The sequence below is a fragment of the Drosophila navojoa genome, chromosome 3, assembly GCF_054131105.1.
Source record: "Drosophila navojoa isolate 15081-1374.11 chromosome 3, UAZ_NAV_1.0, whole genome shotgun sequence".
NCBI lineage: Eukaryota > Metazoa > Arthropoda > Insecta > Diptera > Drosophilidae > Drosophila > Drosophila navojoa.
The window spans coordinates 18689672-18710799 of NC_142891.1; the positions used below are offsets into that span (position 1 = coordinate 18689672).

Sequence of the window (21128 nt, forward strand, 5' to 3'; positions counted from 1 at the left end):
ATATGGAAATCTTGATATTTTTTTTTAATTTTTCAAAACAATTCCGTATACAGAAATATATTCATTCCTTGGCTAAATTAATTTTGGGTTTCAGAGAAATATGGAAATGGAACTGTTCTATTATATCAAATTTAAAAAATAATATATAAATATTTATATATATACAGACCTCTTGGGTACAGGATAATGCCAGTCGTGCATGTTCGACTATATCTTCATTTTGCTGTTCTCTTTAACTTGCTTTTAAAAAAAATATCTATAAGAGTATGTATGTATGCTATGTATATTTCCATGTGATAGATCTGATTACCATTAAATTGTAATTATTTTTCAAAGAAATATTAAGAATATTTTATGCATAGTTTCAGTTAAGTTTCGTCATTTGCCAGGAATTTTCGCATTTGGTGCTTTTGTCTATCCGCTGTCCCTTTCGCCATTCATATTCTGCTGGCCATCATATTTAGCATAAGATTTTTGTATTGCCATTAACGCATGCGTTATGTTAAATGCAGTTATATATCTATGCCAACTATACTATACGACTTATACCTTTAAGAAGATATTTGGCCGTGTCTTTGCATCCATTCAAGAAAAGGACTACACACTGTCATGTAAATATGCTCTTGTTGAGTGTGTATAGAAGCCGGCAACAAATATTGACAATTTCGATAAGCTAAAATATGCCGTGTTTATTTTAATTAACATGTTTATTAATATCCCCCCCCCACACACACATTGCACACGTGTGACACAATGCAATTATATGTATAAATACGAATATATAGGATACCATCACTCAAGAGCTCGACGAACTACTCCAATCGCTCTCAACCATCGAGGATGGCATTGGAAACATGAACCACAGCAGCTTGGAGGGCATGCAACAGGGACTGAAGGTAATTGTTATGCTGCGTTTGGATTGCCTGTTCAATCAAGCACGCTCTTCTTTTGAATCAATAACAACTAGTAGTTCAATAATCATACTGACACTGTATATACTCGTAGTTAATGATTAGCTGCAATTTAAGCGGATCGATTAATGGATGCTGGCGTGTGTCACACAAGTTAAATAACACAATCGCATCATTCCATAAACAATCGTACAAATCTTTAGCTATATATGTTACAGTTGGAGGTTCTCTGATTAGCGTACTTTTAGTTTTGATCATTACAATCCCAAACGGTTATACTATATAGTAGTCGAACCTTTTGATGCCTTTCGATTTGTTATTCAGTTCATATATATATATACATACAACACCAATTGTGTTTTTATTTATTTATTTAATATTTTTTTGCGTATTGTTGATGACATTGGGACAACCGTTTGGTTAATGCATCTTTGATTTACCTGATGCACAGCTAATCCAAAAGAATCTGGAAGTACATGAGAAGGAAGCCCTAAAGCTCAAGGATCAAGCTAAGACATTGCCAACAGACCCAGGAACTGAGCGTTTGCTAAACGAGACAGTAGATCGCATCGATCTGCTGTTGAGGCGTACACAACAAGGCATTTCCATGATAGCCGTGAGTATTATCTATCTGTACATGGGTGGAGCTTATCAGTAAACAATTCAATTTCACAGAGCGCGATGCATGGCCAAAAGAAGCGCGAGGAGGAGATCGACGAGTATCAGAAGCATTTGTTGGAGCTGGAGCGCTGGATCAATGAGGTCTCGGCGGAGCTGGCCTCGTTCGAGCCCACCCCGGACAGCAGCACCGACGAGCATGTGCTGAAGACACAGGTGGAGCGTAGTCAGCAATTGCTGCGCACTCTGAAGGATCGACAGCAGTCCATGGAGGATTTGGTGGAGCAGACGCGTGAGCTGCAGACACACCCCGATGTGGCGCCATTGGCCGACACACTGATGGAACAGCTGCAGAGCATCATAATCATCTTGCGGGAGCAGATCACCGTGGCCACCAAGCGCATCTTCACCATTGAGAAGCGCATCGTGGACCTGCGCAAGGCCAAGCGAGATGAGTCACAGCGCCAACGCGTGCTGGCCGATGCACAAATACTGGCACCAGTCAGTGTTAGCGCAGCGCCCGAATCCATCGAGTCCAATGAGAACACAATCGACTCCAGCTCCATGCCGGAAGAGGAGATCAAGCCAACTGGTGTTTATGTGGAGACACAAACATCGCTGAGCCTGCAGCAGCAGCCGGAGCAACAACAGCACCAGATCGAAACTAGCAATGTGGAGGCCCAGACCAGCTTCCAGGAGCTTCCGCCATTGGCCGCCATTGAAACTGCAGAAGTCGCGCTGCAGACAATCAAAGAACGGCCACCGACTGAAAACATAATGGTCACACAGACTGTGCAGGATGGCCAGGAAACGATACAGATTGACACACAGCTCAACAAGAATATACCCGAATCGCCGGAGGATGTGGAGATCGAGGCGCGTTACCATCAGCAGCCCAAGGGCGATGTGGATCGAGCCACAGAGCTGATCCTGAAGAATGTGCCACAGGCCTTCGAAACGACATTTGTTGAGCCCGACGAAACCACAACCGAGGTGGTTGTCGGTGCCGATGGCACCAAGCACATTGTCGTGAAGAAAGTCACGCGAACGCGCCAGCAAATCGTGCAGCAGCAGCAGATTAGCTCCATTGAAACGGTTAGCGATGCTGACGGCAACATTGAAGTGCAGTCAACCGGCCAGATAAACCTGGAGAATGTGCAGACTACGGACACTGAGGCCGATCCAGACCAGAGTGCCTATCGCACCGTTGTAACGCAGCAAACGCGCGGCACGCTGCTGGATGGCTCCCAACCGGAGGCTGTGGTTGTCAGCGAATTTGAGACGGAGCCGGTCATAGAGAAATACGAACAGCTACTGAGTCCCGATGCCCAAGGCAACTTGCAGCCATTCCGTGCAGCGGCCGGCGAGTCCGCAATGGATGATCGTCTAGGCGGCAGCAGCATACACACAGTTTTGCAGCAGGTGACGCGAAAGGTCATACGCAAGACGCGTAAGATAATCAAGCGTGTGGTTGTCATCGACGGCAAGGAGCACGTGACTGAGGAGGTGGTTGAGGAGCCCGAAGAGATTGAGGTGACTGAGGAGGAGACAATGCCGCATGTCAGCGTGAACATTGTGCGCACGGTGAATGGCAAGGTGGTGAGCGAGGAGGAGTTCCAGAGCATGATGCAGCAGCCGGGCGTAGTCATCGAAGAAGTTGCAACGGATCTGTCCCAACAGACAGTTGAACCGCCGCAACAGGTATTTGATATTGAGTCTATCAACATCTCCAACACCACCACCACAACCACACAAGAACAGACATCACCAACTACAACAACAACAACAACAACAACAACTGCAACTGCAATTACAACAGAAACGACTAAAGCAGCACCTGTAGAATTGCCAGCACCTCAAGTAGACATTGAAGAAATCGTAAATGTTGAAACTATCAGTCCCGTTAATGTTGCAGAATCTGCAGTAACAGTACCTCAAGAGCCCACAACCACCACTCAAGTAACCACCACCACCACCACAACAAGAACAGCAACATCAGAGAGCCAACCCGTGGTGGAAGATATTAAGGAAATTTGGCCACAGGAGCACCATTTGGTATCCACAAATATAGACTTCTCCCAGCATGTCGAGGAGGTGACACCACCAGCAGTTCCCGCCAGTCCAGAGACATCAATGCCTGCCGAAACCATTTGGCCAACTAGTCCAGAGACTGGCAACTCCATCTCACTGGAATCGTATGTGTTTGAGCCAACGATCCCAGCCGCTGTTAGCATCAAATCCGAGACAACAGAGGAAACACAAGAAAAGACTGACAAGCAACCGGAAGAGCCGCTGCCTGAACCCAAAACTGATATAGAAGCCTTCCTGGCCGCTGAAAAAGCGCAAGCTCTGCCCGCCATAAGCCAAACTGAAGTTCCCGCCACACCGATAGCCCAACAGGTGGAGCCAGAAACAATTGTGGCACAAATTGAGCCAGAAATTGTGCAAGCTGAAGAATCTGTGATAGAAGTGCCTCCCATTGATATTGCCGATAAGGAGCTGGCGACGCCACAAACCGACATAAATGTGGCCACCCAGCTCTTTATTATGGGCGAGGCAGCCGCCTCGGATTCGCCGCGCAAGACCTATCAGATAACGGCGCCTTCTGTGGAGAGCACTGGAGCTGGTGTGCTCAAGGTTGCGATGACACCGCCGACAGAGCATGAGGAAACCAGTGCTACACCTGCTAAGGTAACCATGACCATCGTGGAGACTGTCACAGCACCTGTAGACCAGGACGACGATGCGTCGGCGAAGCGAAGTCGAAAGAAAAAGAAGAGAAGAGATGAGCCAGAAGAAACGATTGAACCAAAGCAACCAGAGCCCATTCCCACTTCCGCTCCCGTTCCCGTTCCATCGTCCGACATTGAGCCGGAATCGGTGCAGGAGACAGGCTACGAACCAGAGGAAAAGTCTGTGAGTGAGAATGTTGATGAGGATTCGGCTGACTCGAAGAAGAAGCGCCGCAAGAAGAAGAAACAAAAGGAGAAGCCACAAGAGGAGGAATCACAGGTGCCGCTCTCATCCGATCATTCTCTGCGCGATGATGATACGACCAGCATGGAGTCCGAAGATAAACTACGTCACGAAGCAGTCGTCGAGATCAGCACAGAGAGTGACTTATCGAGCATGGATATTGACCAGAGTGTCAAGGTGGTGGAAGACTCGATCATACCCTCGCCCACAGAGCAGTCGCGTGATCCATTTACACACGTGGTTATACCCACAGAAATTGTAGAGCTGGCGGCTCTCGAAGATGTGGAACAACAGACGACGCCACGTGTAGCCACGCCCCCGACAGCTGCCACCGAACAGGATATGAAATCATCTCAGACTTCACCCCAGCACATGCCCAAATTGGATGAGACGGCGGTGCAAACGAGCCTCGATGTGCAGCCGGCTAATCAGGAGAGCGAATCGCAGACCCTGATTGTGGAAATCACCGAAACCGAAGCACAGACAACACCACGCACCACCGAGCAGCCCGATCCCATTGAGACACTCAGCACGGAAATGCAGACCGATGAGAATGCTCAACCTCGGCCAACAGTGGAAATTTCCAGCCAGACCATTGTGACAACCACCACCGAAAAGGAGCTGCAAACCACTCCAAAAGATTCACCACGACTGGCTGAATCGAGCAGTGACCACATCATCCAGCCCCTAGTTACGGAACTGGTCAAAGACATGACCATTGACCTGCCGGTGCCCACAAGGGAGCAGTCCACATTCATGGAGGACACTGTCACCAAGGAGACTCATATGCAAACGATTACGCCCGAGCCAACTGAAGTCGTGGCTCGCCAGCCTGAAGCACCTGTCGAGGTCAGCGATGTTCTTGTGCAGACCACGCCGCGTGAAGAGCCACAGCCGATTTCCCTAGATGATAACTCTTTGACAGCCACATCGATATCTGAGCCCTACGAGCTGGAGGTGCGAACCACCGTGGCCATACCCGCTGACTCGGATACGTCTGTGGTGGAGCCAACGCTGTACGAATACACGCAAACAATGCAGCTGCCCAAGCCCGAGCGGAAAAAGAAGGGCAAGGGCAAGTCCGCGCCACAGCCAACTCCAGCGCAGGATTCACAGATCAGCGTAAGCGTCGAGATCGCACCCGAACTCTTGGGCGAATCTGGCATTGTGCTCTCGACCAACCAGCAAATTGAAGAGGTGCCACACCTGCCGCCAGTGCCGGACTTTGAGCCCGCTGAAGCGGATCAGCAGAAGCCACCGCAGCGCGTGCAATTGCAGATCACAAAGACCACGGTGTACGATGAATACCCCGACTTGCCGGTGCACATTGTTGAGCAGAACAAGGTGAGCATTGCCGCGCAGCAGCAGAGCGGCAAGCCACGCGGTGGGCCGACATCTTCGGTAACCATTGAGGAAGTCGCCTCGCCCACCGAGGAGCTGGTGGTGCCCATAACGCCAGGCCCAGATAATCTGAACGAGCAGAATGTCTGGATAGCTGCAACAGGCACCACAACTGTGGATCGCACTCCCATTCAAGCTTCTCAGGACCTTATCATGAGCGAGGGATTGCAGCTGTATCCGGGCACACAAACACAGCTGGCCAAGGAGGCGATCGGCACTCGCATCAAGCAATTGAAGGAGACGACGCCACAGCAGCCGACGCCGCTTACCGATGTCCTGCACTTGGCCACACTGTCCGAGCAGATCAAGCAGCTGCCCACCTATCAGCGCGTGGAAGAGGTCAACGAGGGATTGAAGGACTTGGATGAGGCGATACGCAAGGGCGATAAGACAGTTATCCACACCACGGTCATCACAGTCATTGAGAAAGTATCTACCTGGCTGGAAACTATCGAGTATCGTGTCTATCTCATACGTCAAAACTCCAATGAAGGCCCATCCGAGCAGAAACTGGACAACTACAAGGAGCTGAACAAAGAGCTGTCCACAATCAAGGCGAATGTCAGTCATCTCGAGGGACAGCTCGCCAGGACGGAGAAGCCGACGCAGGCGGAGCTGTCTGAGTGCGTGGACACGCTCAAGGAACACATCGATGCAGTCGAGCAGGTGACACAGCAGAATCATGCCCAGGACATCAAGGATCTGGACAAGTGGCAGAACTTTGAGCTGCTCTACAGGGAAGTCAGCACATTGCTGGATTTCCTCCAGGAGCGTTACGAGCTGGCAATCAGTGAGGAGCATCCGCTGTCCACAAAGCTGGCACTGCTCGACGACCTCGAGCAGAATCATGCGGCTGGCCAAGAGCAGTTGAGTCAATTGATGCAGACGGCGCGCCTCTTCCAGCGTGATTTCCCCAATAAGAAAATACCAGAGGATGTCTACCTCACCTATGAGAAGAGCAAGAATATTGGCAACAACATCGAGGCGGAACGCGAACGACTACTTCAGCTGCAGTTGCTGGCCGAGGAGTACGAGCAGACGCTGAAGAAGTTCACCAATATCACGGTGCTGGCCGATAAGATGATGGAGAGCCCCATTGTGTCCAGCTCCCTGGAGCAGTTGAACAACGAGGTGCAGAAGCAACGCAAGTTCTTCGTCAATTTGAGCCACTGTCGCGCCATGCTCGAGTCCCTCGAGGAGAACATTGACAGCGAGACGCGCGAGAAGCACTCGGAGCTGCACAAACAGCTCTACCAGAAGGCCACACAGCTGCTGGAGCGTGCCTCGGAGCGTTCCTCGAAACTGGTCCAAGCCGCCTCGCGCTGGACCGTGCTGGAGCGGGGCATGCGCGACGAGCTGCAATGGCTGCAGGTGGCCCAACAGCGTGTGCCAGACCTTTCGGCGGTTACATCCGCCGACTATGATCAATATGCCACGCTCTACCAATCCCTGAGCAACGACATCTCGCACCATTATGTCAAGATGACGCAGCTGTCGGGCATAGCCAACAAGATGCAGCTACTGGTGCAGGCGCCCAATCTGGTCGAGGAAACCAACGATGCCTTGATTGTGCTGCTGAAGCTGCGTGAGGAGGTGGCGCTCTACTTGCACCGCCTGCTCGTCTTCAAGGAGATCTGGGTGCAGTACGAGCAGCAGACCGAGAAAATGGAGGCGTTCGTGCGCGAAGCAGAACAGGAACTGCGCCAGATCCAGATACCAAAGCAGCCCACTGAGCAGCCCATTCCGCATATCAGACAATTCTGGGAGATCAAGGCGCGCTTCGAGCTGCACAACAACATACGCAACGATGCGGGTCATAGTCTGGAGAAATCCCTGCAAGTGATACCGCTGGCCGACGAGATGTTGCAGCGGCAGTTCCATGCGCAGCTGGAGGATCGCTGGCAGGCAGTGGCCCAGGCCATCGAGCAAATACAACGCAACATTGTGGACTGCCTTTCCTCGGAGGATATGGCCGCCGACGAGAAACTCAAGCTGGTGGAACGTGAGCTGCAGGAAATCTACCTGGCCATGACCAGCATGAAGGGCGTCATCAAGAACGAGGAGGAGCTCTGCCTGTACATCGAGCGTGTCCAGGTGCTGCGCACACGCGTTGGCTTCATTGGCAACGAGCTGGGCCGCATTGGCCTCCAGGAGCCCACAACTGAGCCCGAAAAAGTGGGCGAACTCTTCGCGCTCTCGCACAAGATAACGACACAAATAACCGAGGAGCTGGAGTTCGCATCGGTGCTACGGGATCAGCTGCAGGCCATCCACGAGGGCATCAGCAACCAGCGCAAGCATCAGGCCAAGATCTCAGTCATCCTCGATGAGTGTGAGGCCGCCGAGCGCCAAGGCGCCGACGTTATCGAAAAGGCCGTCGCCGATTGCCAGGGCGCCGGCGAGGAGCTCGTTGGCAGCTGGCAGGAGATAATGCGCATACGGCAAATGCTCCACACGCTGCCCATGCGCCTGAAGATGTCCGTGTCGCCGGTGAAGCTGGAGCGTGACATTTCCCAGCTGCAGGACGACCACGCCTTCCTCGAGAGCAAGTGCACCAACATTATGGCCATACTGCGTAATCGTCTGGCGCTTTGGCTGCGCTACGAGCGCCAGCTGGAGCTGGTGCATGGCTCGGTCCAGGAGACGGACTTCATGATGGAACTGATACGTGTCCACGGCCAGGTTGACTACGAGCGCCTACGCAAGGCCACCGAGAGATTGGAGGTAAGCTGTTTCTTTATGTATTCAGTGATTTTGAGAGGAACTCAGTCGAAAACAATCGAACAGGCTACCTGCCTGTCTGTGGAAATTTTTCTTTTTCGGCCAGCTCTTATCAGTAAGTCGCGAATCGCTATAAAGTCGCGTGCGTTTTCTGCCTATAAAATCGCGTGCGATTTCTGCCTGCCTTCAGTACGTCGCGTGCTTTCCAATATTCCGCAGCTAAATTTAACTCAGTTCGAAAAATACAAAAGCTACTGCTGGCGTAGCGGACACAAAGCTCTTATACTGAAAAGCTCTCTTCGAAAAATAAGCTTTCGTGCATTGCACTTGCTTTGAGTTTCGTTTCGCCGTTTCTCACGCAGTTGACGTTCAAACTTCGAATCGCGCGCGTATCGCGTGAATTGTTGCTCCGCGCATATTCATAAATATTAATTTATATTTGTTTTTGTTTGGCGCTTTCGCTCTTCTCCCACAAACCATCCGCACGCTCAGGGTCTTGCGGGCGATCTACATAGTCGGGAGCAGCTGCTGGACGAGCTTAAGGGCGCCGCCAAGCCGCTGATCGAGAGCTGTGATGTGCAGATAGTGGAGCAAATTGAATCATCCGTGCAGGATGCGGTAGTCGCCTGGAATGATACCACCGAGAATCTGCAACAGCTCTGCACACGCTACCAGCGAGCCGTTGAGCTCTGGGACAAGTACCGGAACGCCTCAGCAGCGGTCAAGAGCTGCATTGAACAGCAAATGGACAGCGTCAAGTCCTTGGAGCAACCCTTGGAAACCATGCAACATGCCAAGGTAAGTGACGCGTAATTGTTCCAAATGTTCGACTGGGTGGCTTGGGGTGGTGTTAATAGTGGAGTTTACTTGCTGTTACCGATTTTGTGTTTTATTTTTTGGCGGTAAAAAGAAACGACGGCGACGACGTTTAATTGCGATACACACTTGTACCGGACCGGGCCGTAATTACATTGATTTTCAGCCGTAACGCTCGGCCCAATCAATTTTCGGGCGCGTCACTGTAATCGCCTGTAACTGAGTACATGGAAATTGGCTGCCAGTGAGCTAACTCGTATGTGTGTGTGTGTTGATAGCTATGCACATGTGTGAGTTAGTGTACGTTGGTTGTTTGTGTCATAAATTATTTTGTTTGACACAAAAATACGGAAAGACAAATGTGGTGAGGCAGCCCAAAAAGTTGTTATACTCTTGCAATGGGTTACACGGACTTATAAAGCAAATACTACAGTTTATGTATATTTATGTATAGCTCGGTTCAAGTGGGTTAGCTGTCATTTTACTAGATACTGATTCTCATAGAAAGATTATTGGAAGAATAGAGTTGATTTATGTCTTATCTCTTATGTATAAGAATCTTATAATCTCTTATGTATAAGAGTCTTATAATCTCTTATACATAAGAGATTACAAGAAATTTCCCAATAGATCTTATCCACATCTAATCCAGCACAGTTATTCTAGAATTTCTGTATACAGAGCATACAATCTTCGTCAATTTGAAGATGAACATAATTCAGTCTTTGGACTACGCTTTGATTTTCGTTTTGTTTGCCTTAAATATTAACGCATAGTTCTCTTATTTATGTGTGTTTATTGATCATTAGGGTCATTATAGGAGCCAGACCACGAAGCGCTGTAATTATTTTTGTGCCTAGGCATAGCCAAGCCAACTGTCGCTTCACATGACGGAGTTTATCAACCCAAAAGCGTAGGCTCTGTGTTTATATAGCTGCTTTATCTGTTCCCGTTCAACAAAAATACATCAAATTATAGGAAGACGTAGGCATACCTATGCATAATATATAATAATATATACACACATACGTATGTATTTGCTTGCGAGATTGTTAGAACATGCCTTGGGCTACTCTGAAGCTGTAGATAAATACGAAAATATTTTTCTTAAATCTGGGCTGGTGAATTTCAATGTCAACGGCACGGCGTTTGCTCTAAGTATTTTGTTGTGTTCTTTTTTCTGTGATAAAGCAAAGGCCTAGCCAAAAAATATTTCACAGATGATATCATAGGGCATGCGATAGGGCCGAACGCGTGCTCTTTAAATTGCTTAATGCGTGTGCAGCTCGTTTTCGTTTTATATATTTAAATAGCTGGCGCTGAGCCCTGCGGGTGACCTCTTTTCTCTAAATTGAAATTGAAACAGAAACAGAAACTGAAATTGAAAGTGCAGCGAGCAGTCACTCGGTGCTCGTAGTGCTCTTGCCCGACACATTAATTAGAATTAGAAATGCAATTAGAATGGGAACGAGACGGGACGCTCGCTTGATAAGCAACTACAGCTAACTAAATAGATGTAGCCGGACCTGGGCTAAGCGAAAAGTACTTTGATCATGCTGTATAAATAGATCGATGACATTTGCATTCAAACGGAATTAGAATTGGGATGTGCTACATATGTAGAAAAACAAAAGGAATATCTATTGTATTTGTTTGAATTTGCTACAGCAAACAATGATATACCTTTGAGCAGATATGGGGTATTTATATTGAGGAATAGAGTATATGGAAAATACATAAAGTTACATTATCTATTCACTTGATTTAAGAATACGAAAACGAAATTGAATGAATGGAAGAGTTAGCCAAGCCAATTTAATTTTTTACATTTTACTATGTTATAATTTTTCTAGTTTATAGACTTTCAATATTAATGCATCTCACAAAACTTTAAATATTAAATTAATCCCATTTCTTTATTTTTTAACAGGTCTGCCAGGAGAATCTAAGCACACAGAATGATCGCCTGTTGGAGCTGCGCGATATTGTGGCCAAAATCGCTGCCGATGTGGGTCTGGATGCCTCCACGCTGATGCAAGGTGAGCTGGATGCGCTGGGTCAGCGCTTGGCCGAGTGCAAGGATGCCATAACGACGCTGGCGAATGTGGCCGAGACGCAGGACAAGGAGCGCAAGGAGCTCGACAGGGAGGTGACACAGGCCAAGGTTTACTTCAGCAATGTGCAGCAGGTGAGTGCAAGCCACAAACTGAGTGAATGAATGCGGCCCAAGCGGCCAACCACTGGCGGCAGCTATCGATTTTGATAGGGCGAGAGCGAGAGCGAGTGCTCTAATGATGATTAGCATATATGGTTAGAGTGTGGCGTGCGGAAATTCCCACAGTGGTGACAACAACAACAACAAAAAGCAGGCGGACACTTGTTGTTGTTGCTAATACAATACGAAGGACATGCTATTTTAAGTGGGTTAAAAGTTGAAAAACTTTCGCTTCCCATGTCAATGCATGCATATGCATGCGCGCATACATACATACATACATGTTCATATATTCTGACAGTGGTCATTATTGATTGTGAATAGGGCTTACCATTGGGTTTGTAGTGCGAGCATAGTTAATTTTTATTGACCACGCCCCATCTATAAATATATATAACCTAGTCAGCTGTCAGTCAGTCTGAATTCATAATGCGCTCTGCAGCCAGCTCTTCGGCTGCTCGCTTGCCCCACTGTGCGGCCATTTGAAATTTCCATGCCAAACAGACGCGAGTGAGTCGCTTCTGTCTGCCACCTTCGCCGAGCTGCCGCCCCCAGCCCGCCCCGCCTCAGACAACGTTACAGCGCGCGTGAGGCTTGCTTGCGTGAGGTCATTGCCAGTTGGCGGAAAGAGTTGCAACGTTGCGCATACCCTGTAAATGGAGTTTGCAGTAAGGCATATTGGTTTTGCTAGGCAGGAGGTGGCAGGAGCTGGTCTCGTATTTGTGTTGGATTAGTAAAAAAAAAATATGATTGATTTATTTATTTGATCTCAAATCATTTAAGAAGGGAAAACTTCCTTTAGAAGTCAATTTAAATATTGATTTTACAATGCCTTTCCAATAGTTGCCTTAGTTTTTGCATAGACCCAAGACTTTTTCTCTAGCATATCTGGCAGTCGTGTATACCTGATGTAAAATATTCTTAGCTCGCCCTGCTGTTGGCCCATTGTGAAGCCGTGCATTGCCAACTGTAACTGGAGAGCGCCTTGTGCATATTAGGGTCAGGCCAATTAGCCATGCACAAAACGTTGCCAACGTGTGGGGAGGAGGGGGAGAGGGGGGCTCAATACCAGCTGTGCAAACCCGTCACTAATAACAATCCTCTCATTCTGTGCTCCATAGGACATTTCGCGTGGCGAGCCACAGACGCCCAAGGAAAGCGAGGAGCAGCTGGCCGCGCTGCGTGCCCATCTGCAGACGCTGGCGCGCACCGAGGAGCAGCTGCGTCAGCTGCGCGAGCGCCAGCAGAACAACAATGAGCTGGCGAGTCCCGTTGGGGCGGCGGCGGCCGACGATAGCATCTTGGAGGTGCTGGCCATGTGGCAGAAGATATTCCAGGACACCTTCCAGGAGTACCACCGGCTGTCCACGCGCCTGGCCCGCACCCAGAACAGCTCGGAGGCGCTGCGTCTGTGGCGCCAGTACCTGCAGCATGTGCAATCCTTCCTGGCCTGCGCCATACCCGAGGACTACAGCAGCCTGCGCGAGCAGCAGCAGCTCTGCGCCATACACCAGAATCTGCTGATCTCGCAGCAGAGCGTGCTGGCCGAGACCCCGCTCGAGTCGGAGCTGTCGGAGCAGTACAAGGCGCTGACCAACCTGCACAATGAGACGCTCTCGCGCATCATGCAGCGCAATGGCGAGCTGGAGCGCCGGGTCAGTGGCTGGAATGCGTACCGCCAGCAGCTGGCTGCCCTCCTGGACTGGCTGCGCCAGCGTGAGGCGGAGCGCAACGCTCTGCAGCTGCGCTACATCCACCTGAAGCGAGTGCCGCACCTGAAGGCGCGCCTCGACGCGCTGCTGCTGCAGCTGGCGCGCGGCGAGCAGCAGAGCGCGGCGCTGAAGGCGCAGCAGCAGCAGCTGGTGCAGTACTGCGACGATGCGCTGGCCACGGCCATGCGCATGGAGCAGGCGAGCATCAATCAGCGCATCAGCAATCTGCGCGCCGCCCTCGAGACCTGGCAGAACTTCCTCAAGCGCATCAAGCAGCTGGCGGACTCGTATGAGCTGCGCGTGCAACAGCTGCAGGCGGAGTTCGGCAAGGCGCAGCAGCTGCTGGACAGCAGCTCAGGTGATTCACTGCCCACCACACCCGCCGAAATCGAGGAGCGTCTGGCCGCGCTGAGGGCACAGCGCGTCCAACTGGGCGCCCAGACGCCGCTGCTGGAGAGCCTGACGGTTAGCCAGGAGGAGCTGAAGGAGTGCATCAGCCCGCACGACATGAAGGCCATACGCCAGCGCAGTTTCCTGCTCTCGCAGCAGCACGCCGACCTGGACTATCAGCTCGCCGTGCTCATCAACGCCATCGAGGAGCGGCTCTCGCTGCTATCCAACTACCAGGCGCGCTACGGACGCATTTCGGACTGGCTGCGCAGCCTGGAGGAGCGTGTGGAGCGAGACGGGGATGTGACCGCCGTGGCCAATCCCGAGCAGGCAGCCAAGCAGCTGGAGCAGCAGATCAACGGCGAGCTGCAGCTGCGCGACAAGGAGCGCGAATGGCTGCTCTCCACGAGCCGGGAGCTGCAGACGCTCTACGCGGATGCCACGCCCCAGGCGCAACAGGTGCGCGCACAGGTGCAGCAGCAGAGCGACGCACTGATCGATCGCTGGAATCGGCTGAAGTTCATGTGCAAGCAGCGGGCCACCAAGATTGGCGAGCTGAAGCAGACGCTGCTGCGGCTGGAGGAGCGCATTGCGCTGATACGCACCTGGCTGTTCGAGGTGGAGTCGCAGCTGGACAAGCCGCTCAGCTTCGACAGCTACACGCCGAATGTGATCAAGGCCAAGCTGAGCGAGCACGAGAAGATCCAGCGCTCCATCGAGAACCATAGCAGCAATGTGGGCGAGGTGCTCAACCTGGTCGAAATGATGCTCAACGATGCGGACAGCTGGCGCACCCAGGTGAACACCACGGGCCTGGCCTCGTCCGCCCAGAATCTGGAGCAGCGCTGGAAGAACGTCTGCAGCCAGTCGGCGCAGCGCAAGACCCGTATCCTGGACACATGGAACGCCCTGCAGGAGCTGATCAAGCTGACCACCGAGCACAAGAATTGGCTGGCCAAGCAGGAGGCACAAATGCTGGTGCTCGAGCGCGAACAGAAATACACGAACAAGCAGAAGCTGGAGGAGCGACAGCAGGCGCTGCGCGCCAAGCTGGAGGAACTGGACGCCGAGTCCATAAATCTGCGCAAGCTGGAGCAAACCTATGCCCGGCTCACCATGAGTCCCGGCGTGGAGCCCGAGAACATACAGAAGCTGACGATGCCCACCAAGGTGATGCTGAGCAAGTGGCGCATGCTGACGCCACGCTGCCACGCCCAGCTGGACGCCATTGACAAGGACGCCAAGCTGATGCGTGACTTCAACACGGCTCATCTCGAACTGACCAAATCCCTAGTGGGCATACAGAAGGCCCTCGAACAGGTGCCCAGCGCTGAGGATCCTCAGTTGGCGGGCAGCAGCGAGCCGAAGGCTGTGCTCCAACGCTTGGAAGGACTGGAGCGCAAACTGCAGCAGGCCGAGCAGCAGGTGGAGCAGGCCAATGCCCTGGGCAAGGAGGCCGAGGTGCGCTCCAAGCAGCAGCCCTCGCAGCTGAAGCACCTGCTCAAACTGATTGCCGAATACACAACGCTCTGGCAGACGGTGCAGACGACGCTGACCACGCAGAAGATGAGCTGGCTGGCCCGTGCCACCAAAGAGGGAGTTGCGCTTGCGGCTGGCGCTGGGGCTGCATTGCCCGTCAACGAATCGCATGCCAGTGTCCAGGTGAACACGCTGTCCCAGCGCAAGCTGCGCCAGGCCCAACTGCAGCGGGAGACCTCAATTACGGCCAAGGATGCGTACGTGATGGAGCTGCAGACAGCGATTACCGAGTGCCAGAACAATCTGGAGGAGCTGCAGCGCACCATCGTAGACAAGACGCGCAAGCCGGGTCCCCAGAAGATCGCCAAGCTGCTGGGCAACGCCCAGTCGTCCACGGAGCTAGTGAAGCATCTCAGCCATCTGCTGCTCACCGAGTGCCAGGCGGACAACGAAGCTGCCCAAGTGGATGTCGTGTCAGAGCTAGCGTTGCGCTTCGATACCCTGCAATCGCAGTGGAAGGCGCGCCAGCAGCACGATCAAAATGCTAGGTAAGCCACACCTCGATCTATATAACATATTGCTCTATGTATATGCTCTAGTTGTAATTCCTTTAACTAATTTATATACTTGCAAACTGCGCTCTGTAGATCGTTGCCCGTTTTATCCGCTTTTATTCTATTCGAAGCTCTTATCGGCTCTAGGTAGCAAGTTACAACCCCCAGGGATTAGCCTAGTAGGATCTATTCGAACTAAATTTCCGTTTCTGACCTGGGTCCACTTCGCGGCAGTCAAGCGTAGCAAGTTTCCAATTGGACTCAGTGCACAGCAAGATTAGTTTTTCCCATCAGTTACTCAATTTCCATATCAAGCTGAATGCAATGTATTGTAATTTTATACGTTTTGTATATAAGAGAATCATAAATTATATTTGTCATACTCGAATGAAATGTTCTCTTTTTTTAAGCCTGATTAAATTTCAGATCTCTAATTGGGCATATAAATTAATTTTATATTTTTAATATAATTTAATATACTTTTGGAATAGACAATAATTTTCTACAAGTTCAAACAAAATGGCATATAATGATATAAAAATCAATTAGAACTCCCCGTAGTAGGATTTCATTCAACTCAACTGTGTTCCATTAATTCTAGTATTGTCCTCTCTATAGTTTTGCCAGAGCTCTTCTAAAGTTTGCTCGTATATTTTCTATCTCTTTTCCCGCGTATTGTGTTTGGGTATATTTATATGGTTATATGGCTAACAACGTGTTTTATTGCTTTATGTCTCGCTCACTTACACACACACAAACACACTCTGCTACGTCACACACACACACACATATATATATATGTTACCAAATGCTTCACTTGAACCTGCGCATTCATGATGGCTCTGCGCCCAGCAGGTGCCCGCTACCTGCCGCCTACAAATACACATGCATACAGTAAGTGTTAACAGAGTTCCGCCTCTACCTAGCTCTACCTCTAACTGTACTCTACCTCTACCTGTGCACTAACCGCAGATCTTACTTACTGCCAGGCAAGCTCCCACTGTGCGCCCTCTGTTTCGTGTTCTGTGTGGTCATCCGCCAGACAAAAGCTGGCATTGCCCTCTCTCCATGGGCTGTCAGACTCCAGGGCGGAGCACAGTAACGCAGCTTGCCTGGAAATCTGCTAAACTGCTCTATTTGAGGTTCAACTTTGAATAGACACTCGGTGCAGGGTTACACTCTCAATAAGCTCCACTTCATGTCTGTTCAGCTCGACTAATCACGCCCCCTTCTATCGCCCATACAGTGAGGTCGGCCGGCTAACGTGTCCGCTCTGCACGCAGCGCAATTGGCAGCAGATCGACAACGATCTGTGGCGCCTGGAGCAGTGGCTGCTGTTCGCCGAGAGCACGCAGAAAGCGCAGACGAGCCCGCCCTCGAACATTGAGCTGCTGGAGGATGTGACGCAGGATCATCGCGAGTTCCTGCTGGATCTGGAGAGTCACAAGTCGATCATCTCATCGCTGAATGTTGTGGGCGACCACCTGGCCACCCACACCATGGACACGGAGAAGGCGCGCCAGCTGCGCTCCCGCCTCGAGGCGGACAACGAGCGCTGGAACAATGTGTGCATCAATGCCACCAAATGGCAGGGTCTCCTGCAGACGGCCCTGATGGGCAACAGCGAGTTCCATCAGACCATCGATGAGCTGGTCGACTGGCTGCAGCGCACCGAGAAGAACATCAAGGCCTCGGAGCCGGTCGATCTGACCGAAGAGCGCAGCGTGCTCGAGGCCAAGTTCAACAAGTTCAAGGACCTGCGCGCCGAGCTCGAGCGCTGTGAGCCGCGTGTCGTCAGCCTACAGGATGCCGCCGACCAGCTGCTGCGAGCCGTCGAGGGCTCCGAGGAGCAGTCACAGCACACCTACGAGAGGTAAGTGCAGCGGGCGCCAGTGCCGAGGGCGGAACGAAATGAATGCGTGGGTGCCGTTTCTGCTAAATAGAGATCGTGATGTGCGTAGGGGGGATGCGGGGCAAGCAGCGATTGATAAAGAGCTAGTTGGGCGACATTGATTACATTATATATTTCGTAGTATTTTCTAGTATTATTTTGTGTAGTCCTATTTTATTATATTTACTTATATACTACTCATTTTTATGTGTACACATTTTACTCTTATCTAAAGTAGAGCACCCTCCTTCCCTTCCCTTCCCCCTCCTACCTGTAGTTTAATGTAGAATTTAGAAAATGTAGTGTTTGATATGATTAAAAATTGTCTTACTCATATGGCATATAAAAAGCTGAAATTGTGTAGAAAAATGATGTGGAAATTTAGCCAAGAATTCGAATTCAAAGATGTACAGTATAATATTCGGAATATCAATTCAGAAATTTTATTTCATTCTATCAAAATTTTCATATTTTTTATTCATTTTTCAACGATAATTTTTAAAAATTCACTTTAAGAATAAAAATCTTATCTTATAGAAAGCTGAAATTAAAAAGGCAGAGAATGATGAAAGCTTAGAAAAGGATTTGAAAGGTCTAAATATTGCTCTCGTTTGCTAAAAAAATTTTTTTTTAAATGTTCCGAACTTTTATTTCAATCATTCTACATTTTGAAAGTTATTTTTTATTGATTCCTCAATGCATCAAGAAATATAAAATTTACTTCAAAATGCATAGATTCTTAAGATTAATTTTTCACGATTGGCTTTGTTAATTTGTTCATATGTTTTTGATATGCCAAAGGCTTGGCTTTGTTCACAATTGTTATTTTATATGCCACGCCACATACCTTATACCCGACTTCAAACATCTGAAAAAATTGTACTAAAAATGTTCCTGGAACATCTCTACTTTTGGCATACCACACTCATACAACACACCCTCCTACTGTCTCTCCCCCGCCCCAATCACGTAGCTTTATGGCTGCCCTTTTAGCTAGTTTACTTACTATGATTATAGTTGGACAAATTAGTTTTGCTTATTATATTATATAAATTTTTGTGTTTGCTGTATTTTTCTTTTGTTTGCGTGTTTGATTTGTGTTTTTTACTTTCTGGTACTCAAAATTTGATTCGTCCGCCCATTCTAACCCTTCATCAAAACTGACACACTTAAGAGCCGCCAGCATATGTTTTAAATACTCTAGAACACTTTCCAGGCTAACCGATCTCCGACTGCGGCTGCAGTCCCTGCGCCGTCTCTCCGGCATCTACATCGTCAAGCTGGGCGCCGTCCTCGGCTACGAGGGCGACAACCTGGGCGTGCCGCTCCAAATGTTGTCGAATGAGGTAAGTGCAAACGATCTATCCTAACTCCGATCCCGATTTAAATTCGATTTGTCCCAAGAAAAAAATGAGTTTAAATATTTTGATTTTTGTAAGCGCACCAAAGTAAGTGAAATATTTTACAAACAACAAATTGGCTCCAATTGAAAAGTGTGAAACAATTGATTTGAAAATTCTAAAAAAAAAAAAAAAATGCAAACGAAAACTGATTTTATTATTTTATTTTAATTTAATTTTTATTTTTCTTTTTCCTTTATATTTGTATGGCAATTCTAGCTTTTGGATAATACTACATTATCAACCTCTTCTATGCAGGCCGCCGCACCCAACACAGAAAATGCAAAGTAAATATTCAATAGAAATTTGTTTAATTTTGTCAATTTTCAAGTAGTTTAGTTTCTTTTCCCGTACGACTTGATTTACGTTCGAGCAAAAAACCTGCACAAGTACAAATACTCTCAGTAGTTGGCACTTGGTATATGTAAAATACATGTGTATATATATAATGTATATCCTAGATAGCATGCTTCCTATATATGTAGTTGCTCTATGATCATTTCAATATTTTTACTAATCTATTTGCCTTTCACAGTCGCAGCGATGGCGATGCTGCCGATGGCGATGTCATCAATACCACGGTTCTGGCTCGAGGTGCACGATTCCTCGGGCGCGTTGCACGTGCCTCGCTGCCCATACAGGCGCTCATGCTGCTGCTTTTAGGTGTGGCAACACTGGTGCCCCACGGTGAGGACTACACCTGCATGTTCTCCAACACCTTCGCTCGGAGTCTGGAGCCAATGCTATCCTATCCGCATGGCCCGCCGCCAACGTAAGCCCTGATGGCGTTCCCAATTGGATTAGTGCAATAAATTTAGGGTCGAAACATCCATCCCTCCCCAACTGTGAACAGTTAAGATAAAAACCAAAACACAATCCAACTACCCCCACCCAAGTCCCAATCCCCACAACAACACGAATATGCCTTTAAAAATGATAAAAAAAAAATAACATAAACCAGAGAAAAAAAAGAAGAAAATCTAAAAAAAAAGCTGTAATATTGAAAGAAAAACACTGTATACCGTATTGTATGTAAGCGAAAATGTTTGTTATCAAAATTCTTGTACAAGATATAAGGCAACCGATCCAACCCGATCGGGTGTGTTAAGTCATGTAAATTTTTGTAATTTTCCACAAAATGAAACTAAATGTATGTATATTATTTTTGGTAGCTAGACAGTCGAAACATGCCGAAATAAATATGTACAGAACAAATAATGGTATAATATACTATGTAAACTGAACCCTACTCGACGAGCATAAACCAAGAAACACTTGATAAAAAAACAAAAAACAAAAATGAAAGCAAAATAAGAAAAATAACGATATATAACGAAATACTTTTTCAAGAGACAAACAGAAATACATATATTAACGATATATACATTATACATATATATTTGCACAGCAAACATTTATATATATACTATATAAACCTATGCCCAAAATTATAATGCCCAACATTTTGTATATAAAAACTAAGAAAACGAAAGCAAAAACAAAACAAGAAAATACGCACACACGAAAATATGCAACGAGTAGCGCACGCCTCTCCACAGTCCCAGAGCCATTGTGGGCGTGGTCGGGCGAATATCGTGGAACATATTCGCCCGGCCCGGCCAGTGGACAACAGCCTTTAAGACAAACCATGACCCACATAGACCAAATTGCCCAGTGCGCGGATCAAGAGTCGAACTATGCTTCCAGTCAGCTGTCGCATTCATCTCCCAAACTCTGGATGTGGCTGCTGCGCTGGGGCTGCGTCTTGACTCTGGCTCCGCACACTGGGCACTAGATGGCCCCAAGCTGTCTGGGGATAGACGCTGCCTGGAGCCAAGCTCTCTCCCACGGCTCCTGAGCAGCGGCTCTGCAGCTCTTAGCACCCGCCACAGGTGTCGCTGCTGAATCCTCAACTAAACATCTCGCAGCCAAGGCTCTCTAAGACCTCAAAGCATTCCTGAAACTCATTTCCAAAATTTGTACCATAGACAGATCGAAAATCGAAAAACAAGTCCACTAGCTGTTGCCCCTCTCTGCTGTTGGC

The 21128-nt window shown here is 48.8% G+C and overlaps 1 protein-coding gene across 29 annotated transcripts in view; it reads left to right on the forward strand.

Annotated features, from left to right (window-relative positions):
• The window catches only part of Msp300 (Muscle-specific protein 300 kDa), a 121567-nt gene extending 100971 nt beyond the window's left edge, over positions 1 to 20596 (forward strand). For 12 of the 29 annotated variants that reach the window (XM_089258428.1, XM_089258438.1, XM_089258439.1 and 9 more), the window contains 11 exons: positions 786 to 896; positions 1363 to 1527; positions 1587 to 8630; positions 9120 to 9425; positions 11374 to 11631; positions 12780 to 15787; positions 16646 to 16687; positions 17040 to 17666; positions 18889 to 19030; positions 19304 to 19371; positions 19620 to 20596. In XM_089258428.1, the coding sequence (XP_089114554.1) occupies positions 786 to 896; positions 1363 to 1527; positions 1587 to 8630; positions 9120 to 9425; positions 11374 to 11631; positions 12780 to 15787; positions 16646 to 16687; positions 17040 to 17666; positions 18889 to 19030; positions 19304 to 19371; positions 19620 to 19860 (12012 nt within the window). In that variant the 3' untranslated portion in view covers positions 19861 to 20596. Of the gene's footprint in view, positions 1 to 785; positions 897 to 1362; positions 1528 to 1586; positions 8631 to 9119; positions 9426 to 11373; positions 11632 to 12779; positions 15788 to 15886; positions 16187 to 16645; positions 16688 to 17039; positions 17667 to 18888; positions 19031 to 19303; positions 19372 to 19619 lie in introns of those variants that run through there. The other 17 variants (XM_089258446.1, XM_089258447.1, XM_089258449.1 and 14 more) reach the window with 8 other exon arrangements.
• Positions 20597 to 21128: the final 532 nt, after the last annotated feature.